General features: G+C 44.3%; 1 protein-coding gene across 2 annotated transcripts in view; it reads left to right on the forward strand.

Moving 5' to 3' along the window:
* Window positions 1-18,672, forward strand: part of pvrl2l (PVR cell adhesion molecule related 2 like) — a 209,192-nt gene that overhangs the window by 186,737 nt on the left and 3,783 nt on the right. The window contains exons 7-9 of one of the 2 annotated variants that reach the window (XM_069516061.1): window positions 15,936-16,065; window positions 17,268-17,325; window positions 18,039-18,134. In XM_069516061.1, coding sequence (XP_069372162.1) covers window positions 15,936-16,065; window positions 17,268-17,325; window positions 18,039-18,134 — 284 coding nt within the window. The remainder of the gene's footprint in view (window positions 1-15,935; window positions 16,066-17,267; window positions 17,326-18,038; window positions 18,135-18,672) is intronic. The other variant, XM_069516063.1, reaches the window with a different exon arrangement.

The raw sequence follows: 18,672 nt of genomic DNA on the forward strand, positions 1-18,672 counted from the left end.
GGCCAGATGGAGAACAGATGTAAATACATAACATTGTGTGATATTGTCTTCACTAGAAAAACATCAGCGCTACACAGACAACGATATTCTGCTATTACCACGATTAATAGTCCGAATAAAACGCCGCCGTGTAAACAGCATTTTGATTTTTACGGGTGAAGTCACGTTCGGAATAAACAATATTCAAATTCAGACATGTGGAGTCTTTATCTCAAGTAATGATGCAGACGTGTTTATGAAAAGCTACAGGCATGTGTGGAGTGTTAATATCTATGAACAGGGGACATTTGGCGTGTAAATGCGTTCGAAGGTAAGGCAGCCAATCAGGAGGAGCTCGTCCTCCGAGCGGAGGACATGTTTCTATCTGTGTTTGTTAGCTCGTTAGCAGGATTGCGACGAATCTACAAAACGGATTTCCACGAAACTTGGAGGGAGGATGTGGAGTCAGAGGAGGTCTCATTAAATTCTGGAGTAGATTCGGGAAGAATTTCAGGATCTAGCGAATTTAAATGTGTTTTTATTGTTAATGTGCAAAGAAATGTTTGTGCTGCACTGGAACTGGTGATCTGAGACGTGACCTACCGCCACAATGTGGTTGAGGGTTAAGAGTAAGAAAACTGAACTCAAGACTTAGACAGTGGAAGTCATTTTGTCTACCAACACTTATTTTTGTGCATCGTTGATTCTTTTATTATTTATTGTATTTATTATTTTCCCTCGATACCACAGGTGATGCTTCACAAGTAAGAGCTTAAAGTAGATTTTAATGAACCGTGCTGCGGAACGTTTAAATGATTTACCTCAGTTTGGCATTAAAATCTCAACATATCAACATGGATGTGTCGAGCATCATTAAGCCCCGTCATGATTTAATCACGCAGCCCAACATAAATAACCGTGTTTGCATTCCGTCATTTTAATTGCTTTAATAAATCACCTGCTCGGGAACAAACAGGAGCTGAACAGTCGTAACTTCTGCACCTTCCTGTGATTTCTCATCAGCTGCCGCAGGTTCCAGGTTTACACGCGGGACGAGGCAGGAAATGTCGTTTATGTTTTAAATTAAACGCACAGCAGAGACAATGATGTGTCCTTTGCTTAAAGCGTCTTTCAAATCATCACAGATTAAGAGAAAATGTCAGGTACCACTGCACCGGGATCAAACTAAATCCTCTCTCAGCACAGAGCAACACTGGATTGATTTGACTTATACATCATCTTGATATATTTTGTGAAGTCGGCGCAGAGCCTCGATTCTTCGTCTCCAGATTTTCATTCCTCCTCCGTTTTTCAACGTAATTAACAAGTACAGTTATTCCCCATGTGGATGAAATGTTCCGTGACCAGAGCGAGACATGGTTAATACGTCCTAACGTGATGATTACATGGTCATCGATTGGGAAAATGGAGCGTTTTTAATCTCAATTATACAAAAGTTTCTTTTCCGGAGTCTCTTCGTGTATGAATATATTTATTTTTCCGCTGGATCCCACCATCCGTTAAATTCATTTTTCTTTCTGCGTGTTCATTAGTTCCTCCAAACATGTTGATTAGCTGGGGAGTGAGGTCGTGCTCAGGGTGTTGGTAGGTGTGTCTGTGAGGCAGGATACGTGCGTGTGACAGATAAAACATGTTTCATCCATCACATGTTCTTCTCAGTTACTCTTTTATTTACAGACAGACATATCTCACACTTCCACATTTTCTCAGTTGCTGTGTTCCACCGTGTTTCCTCCGGTTCCAGCTGTGGTGTGCACATCTGTCTTTAAGTGATTTCTACGGAGCGATGAGAAAACCACCAGGTTGAATTGCTCGTGTGTGCAAACATGTTGCCAACAAACCTGCTGCTGATCTCGTTCTCTGACCCGCTTTTTTGTTTCGTGTCTTTGTTTTTCTCTTCTGTTCTCTCAAAATGGGAGCTGATGTAAAAGAACGAACCCCTGCAGGAGGAGTAAATAACATCCCTTCCATTAACCCGCTCCTTCCGCACAATGAGGCTGTTAGTATTCCGCAGCTGTCGCAAGTAAACAATTACTGCAAAGGGAACATTGTTTTACACAGCTGAAGACAGCGGTGCAATTTGCAGAATCTTCCTGCTCAGATGCGCTTTTTTACGGACGAGCCTCATTGTGGCTCACTTGACATGACTTTAAAGTAGCTTTGGAAATGGAAGAAAAGAAACAAAATGGCTGGTGAGCTGTTCTCTTACTCGTTTTTTTTTTTATTTTCCCTTTCACGTTTCAATCTCTGATCACGGACCCTGAACTTAATGGATCTTCCTCACCAGCGTTTTCAGCCTCAGTATTGATTTTGGATTTGCATCCGTGTGTCTGTCACTCGTATATAAGAGCGGCCCCCCGTGTGCTCACAGGCTGAAAAACATACAATTCATTGAAATCAATTTCCTCTGTGTTCACGTTGCAGCTCTCGGCTCGTTTCATGGTCAAGTCTGATGGGTTTTTTTAAAAGCTTTTGTTTAATGGGAGATGGATAATGAAAGTTTTTTTTCCTCCCTGTCCTATAAACACACACACTCACACACTCATCATGTCAGTGTCTCCTGATTTATTGGTTCAAACACAACATGGAGTCGTTATAAAGAAAGAAAACAGTAAATGTCTCAGTTTGTCCGTCTTCTGTGTGTTGCTGGACAGTCGGTGGAGTTGGATCATTCTCTGCTGGACAATCAATACAAATGGAGATATATAAAAGTGAATGGTTGGACAGAGATGATATGAAACCGTATCATAATAACTTCAGTCGAATCGGTTCAGTAGTTTTCGTGTCGTCCTGCTGACAAACAGACAAACAGCAATGAAAACATAACCTCGGCGAAGGTAACGATCCTGTTTGTCAGCGCCGATCCGACCAGACTGTTTATCTATGTTGTCTGCGTCTCTGTCTTCATGGTCAACACTTCTTCCTCTCGTGTCTCTTGACCTTCCTCCTCCTCCTTGTCCTCCTCCTCCTGCACTCTCTCCACCCATTTTCCCTCTGCACACCTCTCTCCTCATATTAGATGGTCTTCAGTCGCATCCTCTGGGGTCTTTGCCTTCTGCTGCCCTCATCCCTCTCTGCTGCATGTGTGTGTGTGCGTGTGTGTGTGTGTGTGTGTGTGTGTGTGTGTGTGTGTGTGTGTGTGTGTGTGTGCGTGCGTGTGTGTGTGCGTGTGTGTGTGTGTGTGTGTGTGTGTGCATGTGTGTGTGTGTGTATTCCCTCCATCCCAGGGCTTTGGGCTGTTAACTCTGCAAACACTATCGCTCATCACAGTACACAACAAGAGCTTAAGAGCTCTCAGGGAAGAGTTCATTTCCCTCTGCTCCTCTCTTCTTTCTCTCTTTACCTCCCTCTCTTACTCACTTACCCACTCTCTCCCCCCCTCTCTCCCCCCCTTCCTTTTACTTTACTTTCTTTTAACTTCAGACGAGAGTCAGCTTTTCGCTTTTCTCCTCCTTGTCTCTTGATCCCTCTCTGGTAATCTCCGTCTACTTTCTCCCGCAACAACTTTTCTGTCTCCCTCTCCGAGTTGTTTCCTTTAAGACAAATTTCCGCCTCTCTCCGTCCAGCTGATGTGCACATTTCCAGACGAGACACAAATTAAGAACCACTTCTCCCTGAAACCCTTTTCAAGAGCATTAGAAGAATTCATGTTGTTATCGCTCCTTAATGGCAACAGTGCCGACCGTTGTCTGTGCTTTTATCAAACGGGGGGAAACAAATATATGCACTTGGTAATAAAACCAGAAATAGTCATAAAAACACATCAGGTGCAGCAGACAGGCAGCGAGTGGAGAGACGTTTCTCAGAATCAACAGCTGAACGGCTTATTTATCTGAGTCACGTGTTGGAGAAATGTGTTGCCTTCATCATTTGATGGTTTCTTCAACAACAATTAATGAGTTTCATCTGAAGATGAGGAGACGAAGGAGGAGGGAGAGGACGGAGAGAACAAAGGAGAAGGAAAAGGAAAGGGATTCAAAATGGTAAACATTTAAAAAAGGGAGGGGAAGGAGGTGAGGAGGGGGAGGGGGAGGGATAAAGGGAGGAAAATGAGGTCAGGAAGAATGAGAGAGAAGGAAAAAGACTTGAGATGAGAAGTCTTTAACAGAGGTGCGAGTTGATGGATGAGCGTGGAGCAAGTTTACAAAATGAGAAAACTGTTGTTGTTTGTTCCGCAACTTGGAGAAGAACACTCAGCTGTTAGCCCTCTGGAGTGTGTGTGTGTGTGTGTGTGTGTGTGTGTGTGTGTGTGTGTGTGTGTGTGTGTGTGTGTGTGTGTGTGTGTGTGTGTGTGAAGGGAGGATATTGTCTGAGGTCAAAAAGTTCATTGCTAGCTGCTGGGGCTGCAACACATCACTTTGAGACACACACACACACACACACACACACACATGCATTAGAGGTTTAGAGCAGGTTGTGTGTCTCTATGTGAAAGCTCAAAACTGGAGTACAATGAGTCACGTGTGTGTGTGTGTGTGTGTGTGTGTGTGTGCATGTGTGTGTGTGTGTGTGTCCCCTCTGTTGTGATGTCCGTGCACACTTTGTTTCAGTCCCTTTTCATATCTCTGTTTATCTCTGTCGCCTTTGTGCGAATCTTTGTGTATGTGTGTGTGTGAATCTGTGTATGATATTATGATGTGTACTATTTTTGGATTGTGTGAGTTTGTTCACCTTGTTGTTGTGTGCATGCATGGAGTTGCTTTGCGTGTGTAAGAGTGTGCACGTGTAGTTCAGGAGGGACAGATGACCGATTGGGTTCCAAGGACAGGAGGGCCATGGGGCCTAGGGCTTTGTGTGTGTGCGTGCGTGCGTGCGTGCGTGTGTGTGTGTGTGCGTGTGTGCATGTTTGAGTGATTCCGTGTGGCACTGGATGGCAGGAAGCATACGGTTCCCCGCGAGCAGGGAAGAGTTTCACGGGGAGTGGAGCAAACACGCGCGCACTTCCTGAAACACTGACACACACAGTGAGGGTCTGACATGCACACACACACACACACACACAGAAAAGACACAAACAAATACACACAAACAGACAGAGGTGTGAAACATCAATCAGATACTTTCATTCAAAAGGAAAGATGAAAACCCCACTGTACTACACACTGGACTCACACACACACACACACACACACAAATTCAACACACAGCCTCAAACTTCAAGAAAACATCTATTATTTAACACATCTGTCTCACTCAGCCACAGTCCAGTGCATAATAAAAATAAAAATAATTATTTGCAGCACTCTCTCATGCATGAAGTGTAGCTCCAGACATAATGAGTATGTTGAATAATGAATTCTTTCATAAAGGATTGAAGCTCTGATCAAGTCCGACCCTGAGACGTGGGCGTGCATCAGCGTGAAAAACCTTCAGACCGATCACAGGAAGTCGAGACAGCATTAAACGATAGAAGAAGATATTATTGCTGCAGTCTTCACCTCTGACGATGTAATGTTTGAACGACGAGGACTTTTATTCTGACGATTAAACATTTTTAAAAGTTAGCAAATACAATCACCTTCTCTTGAGTTTCATTTAGAAACAGACTTTTTTTTAATTTACTTATTGTAACAGGCTCTTTTAGTCTTTTTTACTCTATTAATACTATTTTCACGAATATCATTGATGTACTTATTTCTGTAGTTAATATTTTCTGTTGCAGTTTGTGTTAAAGTGCTCCATCAAGTTCTTAAGTTTTCTTTATTCGCTGAATTGACTACATGACCACGTCGGACGCAAACCGTCCACAAACCAATCAGTGACGAGCAGCCGACGTCAGTGATGGCGACAGGAAGTACGTTTGTCAAACTAAATATTTTAAATTACGACGTGAAACTTTTTACCAGATCAGAGAAACAACAGAACAAACACATTCAGACTTTCAGGTTTGTCCTTGACTCTAAAGATATTAAAGTTTCAGCCTCAGACCTTATTTCTTTTCTGTAATCTCTCCATCTGTTCTCTCGTCTTTTCATCTTGTCTGTATTCAACTGTATTTAATGCCCCCCCCCCCACAGGCTCTGAGTCATTAGACGACTGAACAGAATGATGCAAAAGATAGAAAGTGTAAGATCTATATAATTACATTGTTCAAGCAGATTAAAGTCTTTTTAATCATCCTGTTTACTGAAGTCAGTGGGATGTTCATTCGTGAGCGCGAGTAGTTTTGATCATACTCAGGATGTGACGTCACAGAGAAACCTCGTGGTGCCTCAGTCTGGGTACATTTGAACCTCGCTGCTGTTTCCGTGACGACATCTTTACCTCAGCAGTTTGATTTCTGGCCTCCTGGGTTTCTCTGTTCAGCGTCCTCGGCAGGAGAAGATTACTGGATAAACGGAAAGCCTCCTGTGCGTTAACACGGTCACTGTGTTTTTAATTCCAGTGTCAGACCATCACCGACTGTCACTGTGTTTTTAATTCCAGTGTCAGACCATCACCGACTGTCGCTGTGTTCACTTCACTGACGAGCTGTTGTGTAACGACGGGGGGGAGTCCCACCGAGTCCACAAACCAGGATCCTCCCGAGACTGACGACTCTCATTCTCTGTCTGTGTCTCTTGCTCTCTCTCTCTCTCTCTCTCTCCATCTTTCATCCCTCGCTCTTGGTGTATTACACACACACACACACACACGCACACACACGCTATGTAGCTGCCATCAGTGTAATACCCAGCCCCCAGACAGTTTAAATGCAACAGACCATCTCAAAGGGTGAAAAGATTAGTGTGTGTGTGTGTGTGTGTGTGTGTGTGTGTGTGTGTGAGTGAGTGTGTGTGTGTGTGTGAGTGTGAGTGTGTGTGTGCGTGTGTGTCTACTATTTCAACTTTAAAGTCACTGCTGCAGTCTCCTCTGACGAATGTGTGTGTGTGTGTATCTGTTACATTCTCTCCTGGTTAGTGTGTGTGTGTGTGTGTGTGTGTGTGTGTGTGTGTGTGTGTGTGTGTGTGTGTGTGTGTGTGTGTTGTGTTAATGTTCAGCCTCCGCATTAATGAGTGTATTTTAAAAGGCTTTTAGATCAGCAGCTTCATGTTTATGCATTCTAATGTGATGTGTGTGTGTGTGTGTGTGTGTGTGTGTGTGTGTGTGTGTGTGTGTGTGTGTGTGTGTGTGTGTGTGTGTGTGTGTGCGTGCGTGCGTGCGTGCGTGTGTGTGTGTGCGTGTGTGAGTGTGTATTGTGCACAGACACATTTGACTCCTCGTGCCACCTGTCTTTGTGTTTGACCCTCCACCCTCTCCTGTGTGTGAGTGCTGGTGCGCCCCTCTTGACCTGTGCTTCTCCCACAATGCCTCTCTGCTCTCGGCTGTACCCTGAGCTCATTTCTGAAACACAGTTACCTGGTAACAGACAGCTGCTGTTGCCATGGCGCTGGCCCGTGCGCCCAGGTGTCCAAATAGCTGTGTAAATGACAGATGATTGGCTGCTGATGATTGTCTCTCTCACACAATCACACACACACACACACACACGCACTGAAACAGATGCATGATGGATATAAACATGATCTGAGTTCCGGTTATAGGACTACATGCACATGCACACACACACACACACACACAGTCACAGTCACATCTTTGCACTCAGGCACGTGACCCTGATTTGGGCCTGTGGGACTTGAAGTTGTTGCGTGAAGTGTGTTTGAAGTGACATGTGGTGTGTGTTTGTGTGTTTGTGTGTGTGTGTGCGTGTGTGTGTGCGTGTGTGTGTGTGTGTGTATGTAAGCTAAAGCGGAGAAGTAGGTTGAATATTAAATTGCTCCCGTGGCCCCAGACCTGGGCAAAATAGCTCTTGAATAAATTCCAAATGAAATAACCCAGGGAGAGTTTCATAAAACTGATCTCTCCTCCGCTGTCAAGGCCGCACCAAGTTTCTGGCGAAGCTGAAATTGAGCGCAGCCCGAGTTCCTCCAATATTACAACCCCACTTTTGCAGACTCCCTCTGCGGTGCAGGTATTACTTCGGCAGCTTAACCTCTAAACTGTGCAGAAAATCGGGAATCGAGAAAATGACTCTGCCTCCTGACAAACGCAGAGTCAATATGAGAAGTGAATTTAGTGAAATTATTCCGTCTGGACCAGCGAGGACACGACAGATAAGATGAAATTTAAAGCGAAAATCTGCAGCTCTGATAGAACTGATGCTACAGCAGGTAGCTCCTCCCTCATTGGACGACGAAATGTCCGAACCACTGTTAACCGGATGAAGTCTAATGTTAGTTTTCCATGATGTGTCATGTTAAACCAACCTGCTGACGTTAAATCTGTGTTTGCTTTACCTTGGTTTATCTGAGATGAAGTCAGAACCTGCAGCTTGTCTCGGTTCCGCGTTTTAAATAAACAGAAAAACATCCTTCAGGCGCAAAGAGAAACAAAATGGAAGAAGCGTCGGAACGTTCAGAGATCTCCTCTCCTCAGCCCGAGGCACCGACGGTGCTGCAGGTGTCAAACTGAGCTTTCCAAGTAAACAGCAACGACACAGAGAAGCTAAAAATCAAAATGCAAAATGGTTTTAATAATCTCTCTGTGCCTCGATGGCTCCTTCGATACCCGAACAAATGTGAGAGGAACAAAAGATATTAATAATTTAATAAAACTTCTTTCACTTCAATACTCACACAACTAATGAGAATAAGTGATTTTATAATGTGATTTTCCTTCATATGTTTAATGTGTCAGAAACAAGACGGGACACGTTTCAATGAATTAATGCAGTTTGTTTCAAAGGGGCGATACACCGGGAGATTATTAATTCTCTTATTCAATAGAATGTAGAGTTAGCGTTAAATCACATTACAGAAGTGGAGCAGCGTTCTCCGTGACAGGTCCTGGTAAATACAAGTGCACTTTAATGAGGAGTCACTGGAAACACAAACATTGTTAGAAAGAGTCTCATGCAAATGAGCGAGAGAATTAAACACACAAGCTTTCTAAGTTTAACTCAGGCTCCAGTTAACTGCTTCAAATTCAGATTATTAAAGATTATTATATTATAAAATCTACAGTTGAACATGTGTCTAAAAGGAACTTATATCCAAATACATGTGCATGTAATTGAATCCCCACAGGCCGATTGACATCCTGCAAACCCAGACATGATACAGGAGGAAGATCAGTCTGTCTCTGGGGCTGTTGGCTAAATATAATTAAGACGCCATGTGTATTGTAACGTGTGCACAGAGGGAGCGAGAGGGAGCCACAGCTAATTGTTTCCTCCGGGTCCCTCCGCCGGTTTGTTCGTCTCGGACATTACGTTGGACGTCGTAAATGCTGCAGGACTTTTCACGAACGTAGGTGTTGACAAAGTTGTGACCCCCCCTCTGTCCACTCGAGACAATCCCTTTAAACTGAGAAACAGTTCCCCGTGTTGTGGGTTTAAAACAACAGATCTCCCACTTCACACCGAGCACGTCCTCCATGGTGCCGCTGAAAACGCCTCTTTGATGCACCTTCCTCTGCTCGGCTCCTCCGAGTGATTCGATGGGGGACGACTCCTCATGTCACCTCCAGTGTGTTTGCACAAAGAGGAGATTTTCTCTCTCTCTCTCTCTCTCTCATCGTCTTCTTCTCCATCTCTTTTTGTTGCTTTTCTTTCTTATTTGTGCTCTCTCCCTCCATTTCTCCCTTGGTCTCTCTCTCTCTCTCTCTCTCTCTCTCTCTCTCTCTCTCTCTCTCTCTCTCTCTCTCTGGCTCTCGCTCTATGACCTAGTTTGATCCTGAATGGTTCGGGGGCTGTCTGTCTCTGAGATAAACTCATTTGCTCTGGATCATTTAGAGAGCATCGCCACTTCTCTCTCTCTCTCTCTCTCCCCCCCGCCACCACTCTACCCTTGATGTTATTTGGGGAAGCGAGCAACAGAATGTGTCTCCATGTGTACGAGAGTGTGTGTGTGTGTGTTCTTTAATCTGTTAAGTGGGTAGAGACATATGGGGGAGAAAGGACAGAGAAAAGCTCGCACACAGTGCTGTCAGAAAATGAAAGGGGATCTCTGGCTTCAGATAAGACTGTGAAGTGTTGCATATCCAAAGATATCTGTCGCACAAACCAGGGAGCACTGATAGGCAGATTTATTCAAAAAGGTCATGCTGCACTTAAGCTCGTGTGTGCGAGTTGCACTGAGCAATGGGATTTTAAAGATCCTATCAGACCCGCTCCGCCGGTGACACACGCAGGCGCACGTGTGTGTTTTGTTTCTCTGCAGGCGACTGAAACTGTAACAGAGACGCAGCGTGTTGGACGCCTCTCGTCTCAGAAGGCTCATTACGCCGACGTGCAGTGACGGAGCCTCCCCCAAATTAGATGCGATTCTTCCACCGTCCCGCTCGCTCTCGTCAAACAAGTGATTGTTTGATACGTCCTCAATTAGCAGATGATTTTTGATCGTCATCCATCCGTTACCCTCCTTTTTGTTTCAGAAATTGCTCTTCAGACGTTAAAAAAAAAAAAAGAAAATCCAACCCTCTCATTTCGTGCACTCGTGCTCAATCAGACCATCTTCAATCAGTCATGGAGATTTTGTCTGTGAGCCAATCAAAGCAGCGTCAGTGAGGGGCTGAATTTAGAATCCTGATATTTTCCACTCGTGTTTTAGATCATCAAAAAATCGATTGTGCTGCAGATTCAAGACAAACTCACCATCAAACATGGAAAAAAAAAGGGGCCTGACTGAAAATCCAGCAGCTGTGTCAAACTGGGATGACGTTAGATTTCAGGAAAAGATCTGGAAGCCGCTGTTGTTTAAAAGCAGGAGGACGAACGCTTGAAGGGTTTTTGTTTGAGAACTTAATGGATCAACTTCGAGTTCCTGGATAAAACATCTGGAGCAGTTAATTACTTTTTCCCAACATTTGTTTTTTTTACAGTGTGCAGCTACTGGAAATATATTTTATGAATGTATCTTTTTTTGCTGACTTTGCTTTTGCTGACTCAAAAAAAAAAAAAAAGAAGAGATTTGCATGTTTAACCTTCAAAAGTAGGATCTTCTCTGCAGGGGAGCGGAGCAGTGGAGAGGTTCTGAAACGTTAGATATTCACTGTTACACATGAAATCTGCTTGAATGTGCAACATGCTGCTCAAGTTGATCCTCATAGAACTCTCTCTTCTTTCCTCACTCACCTTTTCCTTCTTTTCTCTCCTCTGATCTGTCGCTCTCTCTCTCTCTCTCTCTCTCCTGCACCTTTTTCGAAATAAAAAAGCTTTTAGCCTCTAAGATTACAATCAATCTTCTTTATTCTTCATCATTTCTCTCTGATAGCAGTAATTTCTCTACACCGATCATTTTGGCGAGCCTTTCAGTGCTCGGTGGCCCCGTGCTGTATTTATAAATGTGTGTCCCCCGTGTGTTTGTGTGTGTATGTCGCTTAAAGAATAGGTGTTTTAGTAAATGAAGGACAAAGCAGCGGGGGCATTTTTCACGTCGGCTCACCAGCAGAGAGCAAGTGAGCCACACACTGCGATGGAAGGCGACAGAGTGGCTGTGAAAGGAGGGAGAGGCAGAAATAAAAAAAACAAAGTGATTGAGAGAGTGAGACTAAACCGGAGGCGTATTGAAGTGCAGAGTTCAGTCGTCTCGTGAAGGACGAGCACGAGAGGGATGAGACGCAGGAAAGAGCGAGTGGTTAAAAAGCAGCAGAGCGGTTTGATGTGGGAGGAGAAAGAAGAATATCAGGAAGGTTACAGAGATCAGAGGAAAATACAGAGAGGAGAAAAGAGGAGGAGGTGAAGAAAGGGTTGTGAGAGAAAGAGAAGTAGAAGCAGTTGTTGTTCCCCTGTCACTCATGGCCTCCCTCGGGAGTGTTTAGACCTTTAATATCTCGCCTCCTCTCCGCAGGCCCCTAACACTCCCATGAGCCCCGCTCGTCATCTCCGTCATCCCTCCTTCCCTGCCACCTTTCCCCCCTCGTTCATCGCTCCTCATCCCTTCCTCCTCCTCGAACAGCAGTCCTCTTTCCTCCTTCGCAGCTTCACCTCTACATCACCCCTCTCCTCCCTTCCTTGCTCTCGTTCTTTGATTTCTCTTCCTCTCCCGTGGACCCTCAGATCGTTTCAGCATCCGTTCTGTTGTCTTCCTTCTTGCTCCCCAACTTCCCTCCATCACAGACGCTGCTATTTATAAACCAACTAATTGTGACTGTGGCTTTATGGGAAAGAGTGAAATGAATGGAAGGAAGGAAGTGTGTGAGTTGTGTGTGTTTATGTGTTTGTGTAGCTGATTGTTGGTTTTAGGGTTAAGGTAAGGGGCTCAGTTAAGTGTGTGTGTGTGTGTGTGGCACAGTAACACTCATTCATCTCCCGTCGTGTTGCATCACAGTCTCGTGTCGTGTTACATTTCGGTCTCTAGCCTCAGTGGTGTGTAGCAGAACGTCTCTTTAAGCTCGTGTGCGTCTGGAGAAATATTTGTCAAAAACAACGCGGCCTGATAAAGTCTGAAGCCGCCGCTCGGCCCGCTGTGAATTTAAAAATGCTCACTTCTCCAAATGGCATTTTATGGACGGGTGAACAGCAGCACCAGGCTCCGTCTGCAGCGTCACGTCAGTGGTTATTGTTGCGACTCCGGCGGCTGCATTTTCTAAACGACTCTTCGACTTCTGCAGATCTCTGGAGAGGCCCGCGCCAAATTAGAAAGAAAACTTCAGCGTAATCGAACAGACATTTTCAACCTTGTGTCTCACTGAGGGAACTCGTCCGTTCGGTTCTCCTGCCGTGACACAGCGCTTTTAAGTAAAGCTTTATTTGTTTGATTCAACGATTTTTTTTTTAAGCCTGTTGAGAGTCTTGTGGAGAAGCCAAACAGTTTCTTCATCTCGTCACATTTTTAAAAAACTAATTTGTCAGAGAGGTAATTAACTCTTTTATATTACACACATCGTTCAGGCCCAAAGAGCTGCAGCTCACTTTAAATTCCTCAACACCACAATCAACTGTTCAGTATTTGTTTTGCTGTGGTGCATGAATCTGAGTACTTTCATGCATATGTATGTTTTTTTTTTTTTTCCGGTATCAGCGATAGTTAAGTGCAGGCCCTGGGCGCATTGTGTTTCTCTGATGGTTAGCACAGCCCACACACTGGAGCGTTTGATTTGCGAGGGCGACGGAGCGCTGGAGACGGGGACTGTTGTTTCAGTTTCATTCAGATTGCCTGTGATACAGTGGCAATTTCTCACCACTTGAGTTTCACTTAGATAATAACATTACAGCTGCAGATTTGGGCTGTTCTGCTACCAGGCACCGGAATGAGAAATTGACACAAACACATCGAGGGGAGCACGAGCGAAGGTCTGCTGAAGTGAACGCCAGCGAATTCCCACTCACTGGTTTTTTTAGAACTGAAAAGCAATGTTTCAGCATGAAGCCGGCGCAATTGATTTAACAGTGTAAATGTTTGATAATTCATAAATATTCTACAACCCCAGCAGGAACCAGCATTAACTCACTGACGAGGAAATCGAGCTGCGTGTTAGATAAAGACGGGATCTAATGGACGGAGGTAAATGAAAGTGAAATGTGCTGTTCTCTACGGTTTGTGTGAGCAGTGAAAAAACACAAGTTTTTTTTGAGACAGGGACGCACAGGAAGAGCGAGTGGGCATGTTGACTCACCACTGATGCAACATGGGAAATCTGAAAAGTTAACGTGGTCCCTGCTGCAACTTTTGGTCGTTGTGTCCGCCACAAAAAACACAAAACAACTTCCACTATGTCGAGCGAGATGGGGTGTTAGCCTCGGTTACACCTCTGAGGAATATTCACGTGTTACCTTTATATAGATTCCAAGATTATTCATGGAGACCCTGAAGAGATGTACGCTATTAATGTGAGGCATGTGAGGGGCGTGGGAAAAGAGCCCGATCAATAAGAGGTTAAGAGACTCATTAAAACCTTTTCTTCAATGAATTTTTTTGCCATTAAAGTAGTAAAATTGGATAAATGAACTTTCTTCCAGGTGCCACATTTCCTCCTCCCCACCATAATGACCTGGGAGGAATAAAAACCAAACTCACCATTCACACAACCTCAGCCGTTCACAAATTCCTCCGACGTTTTAACAGAGGAACCACTCGCAAACAAAATGCAGACAGAGAAACCTGGGGTTTGGATTTGACGCATCATCCTGTTCATACCCACGTTTTCAGCATCATCGGGCTGCAGCAGCTCCACCGCGTTCCTGCAGCGTCTCTGCTCACCGATCAATAGTGAAACCTGCGCCCTCTCACCTCCACGAGAACTTTACTGAAACAGTCAAACATCGGCAGCGGAGTCTCACGCTGTGTTCTCAGAGTTCACTCTCACTCTGACCCGAGTCGTCTCTGCTTACACACAGTAGTTATGTTATTTATAAAAACCACTTCTCTCTGGCGTTTTGCTGTATGATTTTCTTTTCTGGTTGAAGGACGAGTCGGAGTCCCGCAGGGGTCAATTTTCACAAACCTGCCGCACCTGCAGAGCTCCGAACCTGTTAGCCGCCAAGTCAAATCCAGATCCGCTTTGGTCCCCGTGCGTACCCGACCTGGTGCGGGACTCTGTGGGACGAGGGGGCGTCTGCCTGGTGAAATTTAAACTGGTCTTCAACCCGCTCGTGAAAACGGGAGGCACGCAGTCACTGAGGCTGGATTCACTTTGGCACCTCTGGTTTGCGGCGGTGTGAAGAGCGCATGTGATTTATGACGACAGTGACTGATGCTTTGTGTTGATTCAGGGTTGTAATGAGTGAGAGTGTGTTTTTTATTCCCGGGAGATTATTGAGACCAGTTTTACACACTCGTTAACCAATCAGGGTATCTGGGTGGCCACTCCCACCACGGATTGGTTCAATTTCCATGCTTTGTGTGTGTGTGTGTCTTTCAATGCCTCCTCCCTCCATCTGTCTCTGTCTACCATCATTATATCTGTCAATCCATCCATCCATCCATCCATCCCGCTCGTTAAAGACTCTATAAACTTGTGACAGAGCGCCACCTGTTGGTCTGGAGGAAGAAGTGCAGCCAGGCTTCACGTGATCTAAGTCACAATCTTAAAATTGTTGGTCAAGTTTTTCTTTTAGACGTTTTTAAAAAAAAAACACACAGTAATCCCAAGTAACCAGCAGTTAGCACCATATTTCCATTCGTGTTTGTTTATATTGTCAATCGTCACGGCGGTTGATGGAATCATCTTCAGGTAAATCCGCTGAGTTAAGTATCTGCAGTGAAGCTAAATGATGGAAATCATAAACCTTTATTATCTCTGTATCAAAGCCAGTGGAGTGTTGTTATTGAAGTGTTGGTGCTAAAATCCAGTGAACAGGATTCAACCCTCTCTCCGTTCTCTCTGATAAACTCCTTGTTATCGTCAGTGACGGTGCAGAACCGTCCACGGTGGTTGTTGTGCCCCGTCAGACCCTTTTTCTTATGAAATAAAAGGAATCCTGCTCCGAGAGGCTTTTACAGTCGGTTTAGACGCCTCGTGAATCATAAACAGGCTCTTAATTGAAGTGAGAAGTCGAGGTCAGCGCGAGACTCAGCTGATGCGAAGCCGCTTTTAAGATTTATGGCATTCACGTGCGTTAGCGTTCGACGGAGGAGGCTGAGAGCTGCTTTCATTCCACCAGAACTCGAGTTGAATTCTTTGCTTCAATGTCACATCAGAATAAAACGCACGAGAGCAACTTGACTCCCGATCACCTGCTTTCATTCTCTCCGGGGATTCATCACGACGGCTCATTTTACTCCCATTAAACTGTTTTTTTATCTGTTTGTGTGTGTTTGTTGTTTGTTTTACGCGTTGAGCTCGGCCGCTGTTAATAATGAAACGCGGCTCGGTCACATAAACACAGACTGTTTTTCTCCCCCACACGAAAAACACATAAAGATACAAGCATTAAAGCACCACATGAAATTTAAATGAACTCCTAATAAAACTGCTTTCTCTCCTCTGTTTTCTGTATCTCTCGCCCACTGAAGAAGAGCAGAGACAAATCACCCCAGGCCCAGCGACAGGTGCCATCGTCGGCGGCATCCTCGGCACCCTCGCCTTCATCGGCATCGTCGTCGGCACCGTCTTCTTCGTCCGCAAGCACCAGGAAGATGCAGAGTAAGTCTTCATCTACTCCATCGTTTACTTAACCCCCCCGAGCAGAAGTAATATCCCCCTGCGGGACCGAGGCTCATTAAAACTTATTGCATGTCACGAGGAGCCCCGGCAGAGGAACCTCGGTGGCAAATCCTGACCTGAAGTTTATAGCGCGAGACCGCCTGGAGGTTTTACTCCCAAAATGTCCAGTACTCACCTCCCCGTCCCTCCCCCCCCGAGGCTGCAGCTGTAAATTGGAATTTATTAAACCTTCCCGGCTTTAATTCCACTTTTAAAAGGTGATTTTCCAAACTGAGGTTCCCTGTAGGACAACAGCCTGTGCAGTAAATTAACAAACACGTGTCACACGCTGGTTGTTTGCCGCCTGCTCGCAGACGCAGGAGGTTAATCAGTCTTTATATTTATGCCGCCGTCATGTCGCTGGATGCTCTTGTGATTAGAACGCGAACAAGGTCGATTTTACTAAGATTAAAAAAGAATTACAAGCAATTAGAAAATGATGATTGCAAAGTTCAGGGTCAGAGCTTTTGCTGTAGGTGCAGTGTAAACAGAGAGTGATTAACAATGTGAGATAGAGATGACGGGAAAATGATGTCTCTTCAAGGAGACCCATGGAGTTTTTTTCAGTGTTTCTTTCCTCTGGTGAGTTAAAAGGTTTTTTTTATGGTTAATATAAAAGTTTGACATTCACTCTGAATCACTAACCATCAATAAATTCCTGTTTTAATGGGACATAACTGCATTAATAGCCTCCCTGTCACTGACAGATGTTATTGCACCGTAAACAAACACTTTTCTTTGTTATTGGATTTCTGTGTGTTTTCTATTTTTAAAGTATTTAATATTTAAAAAAAGATATATTTCTTTAATCGCTTCCATATCATGTGACCCACTGTCTCTAAACCAATTACCACTGCAGATACACAGGACACACCTCTTTTATATTGGATTTCAGTGCTTCTTATATTTCATATCATTATTAATATTTAAACGAGAATCGATCACAGAGCTCAAACCTGCAGTCTCCTAATGAAATGAAAATTCACTGGATCCAGATCACACACACTCCTGATTATCAGTCCTTCAACGTGCATGTGTTCCCTATTTTTAAAAATGTAAATAATGAATACAATCTGCATTAAGTTACGACTCGAAATCTGGCGTCTTAACGACCACATCATCTCTGTCTTTCGTCCAATCAGCGGCCCACCCAAGCACAAGCCCCCTCCCCCCGTGAAGGCCGGCAGCTCCACAGAGATGGTGAGTGTTCGACGTGGCTTCAAATCCATCTTCACTGTGGCTGATTATATTGTACACACACAGACACACACACACACACACACACAGACACACACACACACACACACACACACACACACACTCCATTTGGACACTCATAATGGGGCTAATGGCTATTGATTAGAGATCTAAGTTGGCTTGTGTGTCGAAATAATTAGCTTGGCTTGTATGGAGCTCCATTAGAAGAGCTCCCTCCTCCCTCCTCCTCCCTCCTCTCTCCTCCTCTCCCTCCCTCCTCTCCTCTCTCCTCTCCTGCCTCCTCCATATTGGCAAATGGGACATGGAACCAACTCAAAACTACAAGTCAAGGCCAAGTCTCTACAGACGCTCAGAGAAAAAAAATATTTGGCCTGCACCTTGACTTTTAACTTTGGTCCACGTCCCATCCACTAACATGGAGGAGATAGGGTTCACTACCTGTACTGCAGTCAGCCACCAGGTGGCGATCAAGTTTTAGACTATCGCACATTCATTGATATCAGCTATTGGTCATACCGGCGCCTGAATATTTAGAATATTACAGAGTGGATTCATCTGTATGTTATTTAACAGCTGTTATCTCGTCACCATGAAGTTTTTTATCCCCCCCTCCCCCCCCCCCCCCCCGGTTTTATTTGATTGTGTCGTTCCGTGTTTTGCTCACCTCCCTGTATCCATGTGGTTTTTGGGTGTAGCTGAACAAACCATCAGAGCCTCCCACGGCCACAGAGACGGCTCCTCTCAGCCCGGGAGAGGTTTACTATGAGCCCACAGGGAGAGAGCCTGTCACGGTGAATCACACACACACACACACACACACACACACACACACAGTGAAATTACTTTGATGGAGAACTGGGTCCAATCTGAGAATTTAAGATTGAGCTCATAAGTATAAAGTCATAACATTACAAGAAATACGATGATCATTATTTCCTAAATGTATTTTTCCTTTTTCTGGAAATATTATGACTTCCTTCTCATAAGATGTTAACTTAATTATTGTCACATATTTTACTTCTTTGTCATTTATATGACTCGTAATCTTTCATTGTCCTTGAATTACAACTTTATTATCACAATATGATTATTTTGTCTCATTAAATCGCATTGTTTTTCAATTAATTTGAGTAATTAATTCTAAAAAACTAAATATTCTTTTAATTCAATATGTCCCTGATACTCTTTTTAAAATAAAAATGTGTAAATTAGTTTTTAATAAGAAGTCATGTGAGGTGAGAGAGCCTCTGTCGTCTTCATGTCGTCTGTGTGACGTGTCCTCTGGAGACAAAGAGACATGTCACAAACATACATACATTACATCATGTA

The sequence above is a fragment of the Paralichthys olivaceus genome, chromosome 20 (genome assembly GCF_024713975.1).
Source record: "Paralichthys olivaceus isolate ysfri-2021 chromosome 20, ASM2471397v2, whole genome shotgun sequence".
In the NCBI taxonomy this organism is placed as follows: Eukaryota; Metazoa; Chordata; class Actinopteri; order Pleuronectiformes; family Paralichthyidae; genus Paralichthys; species Paralichthys olivaceus.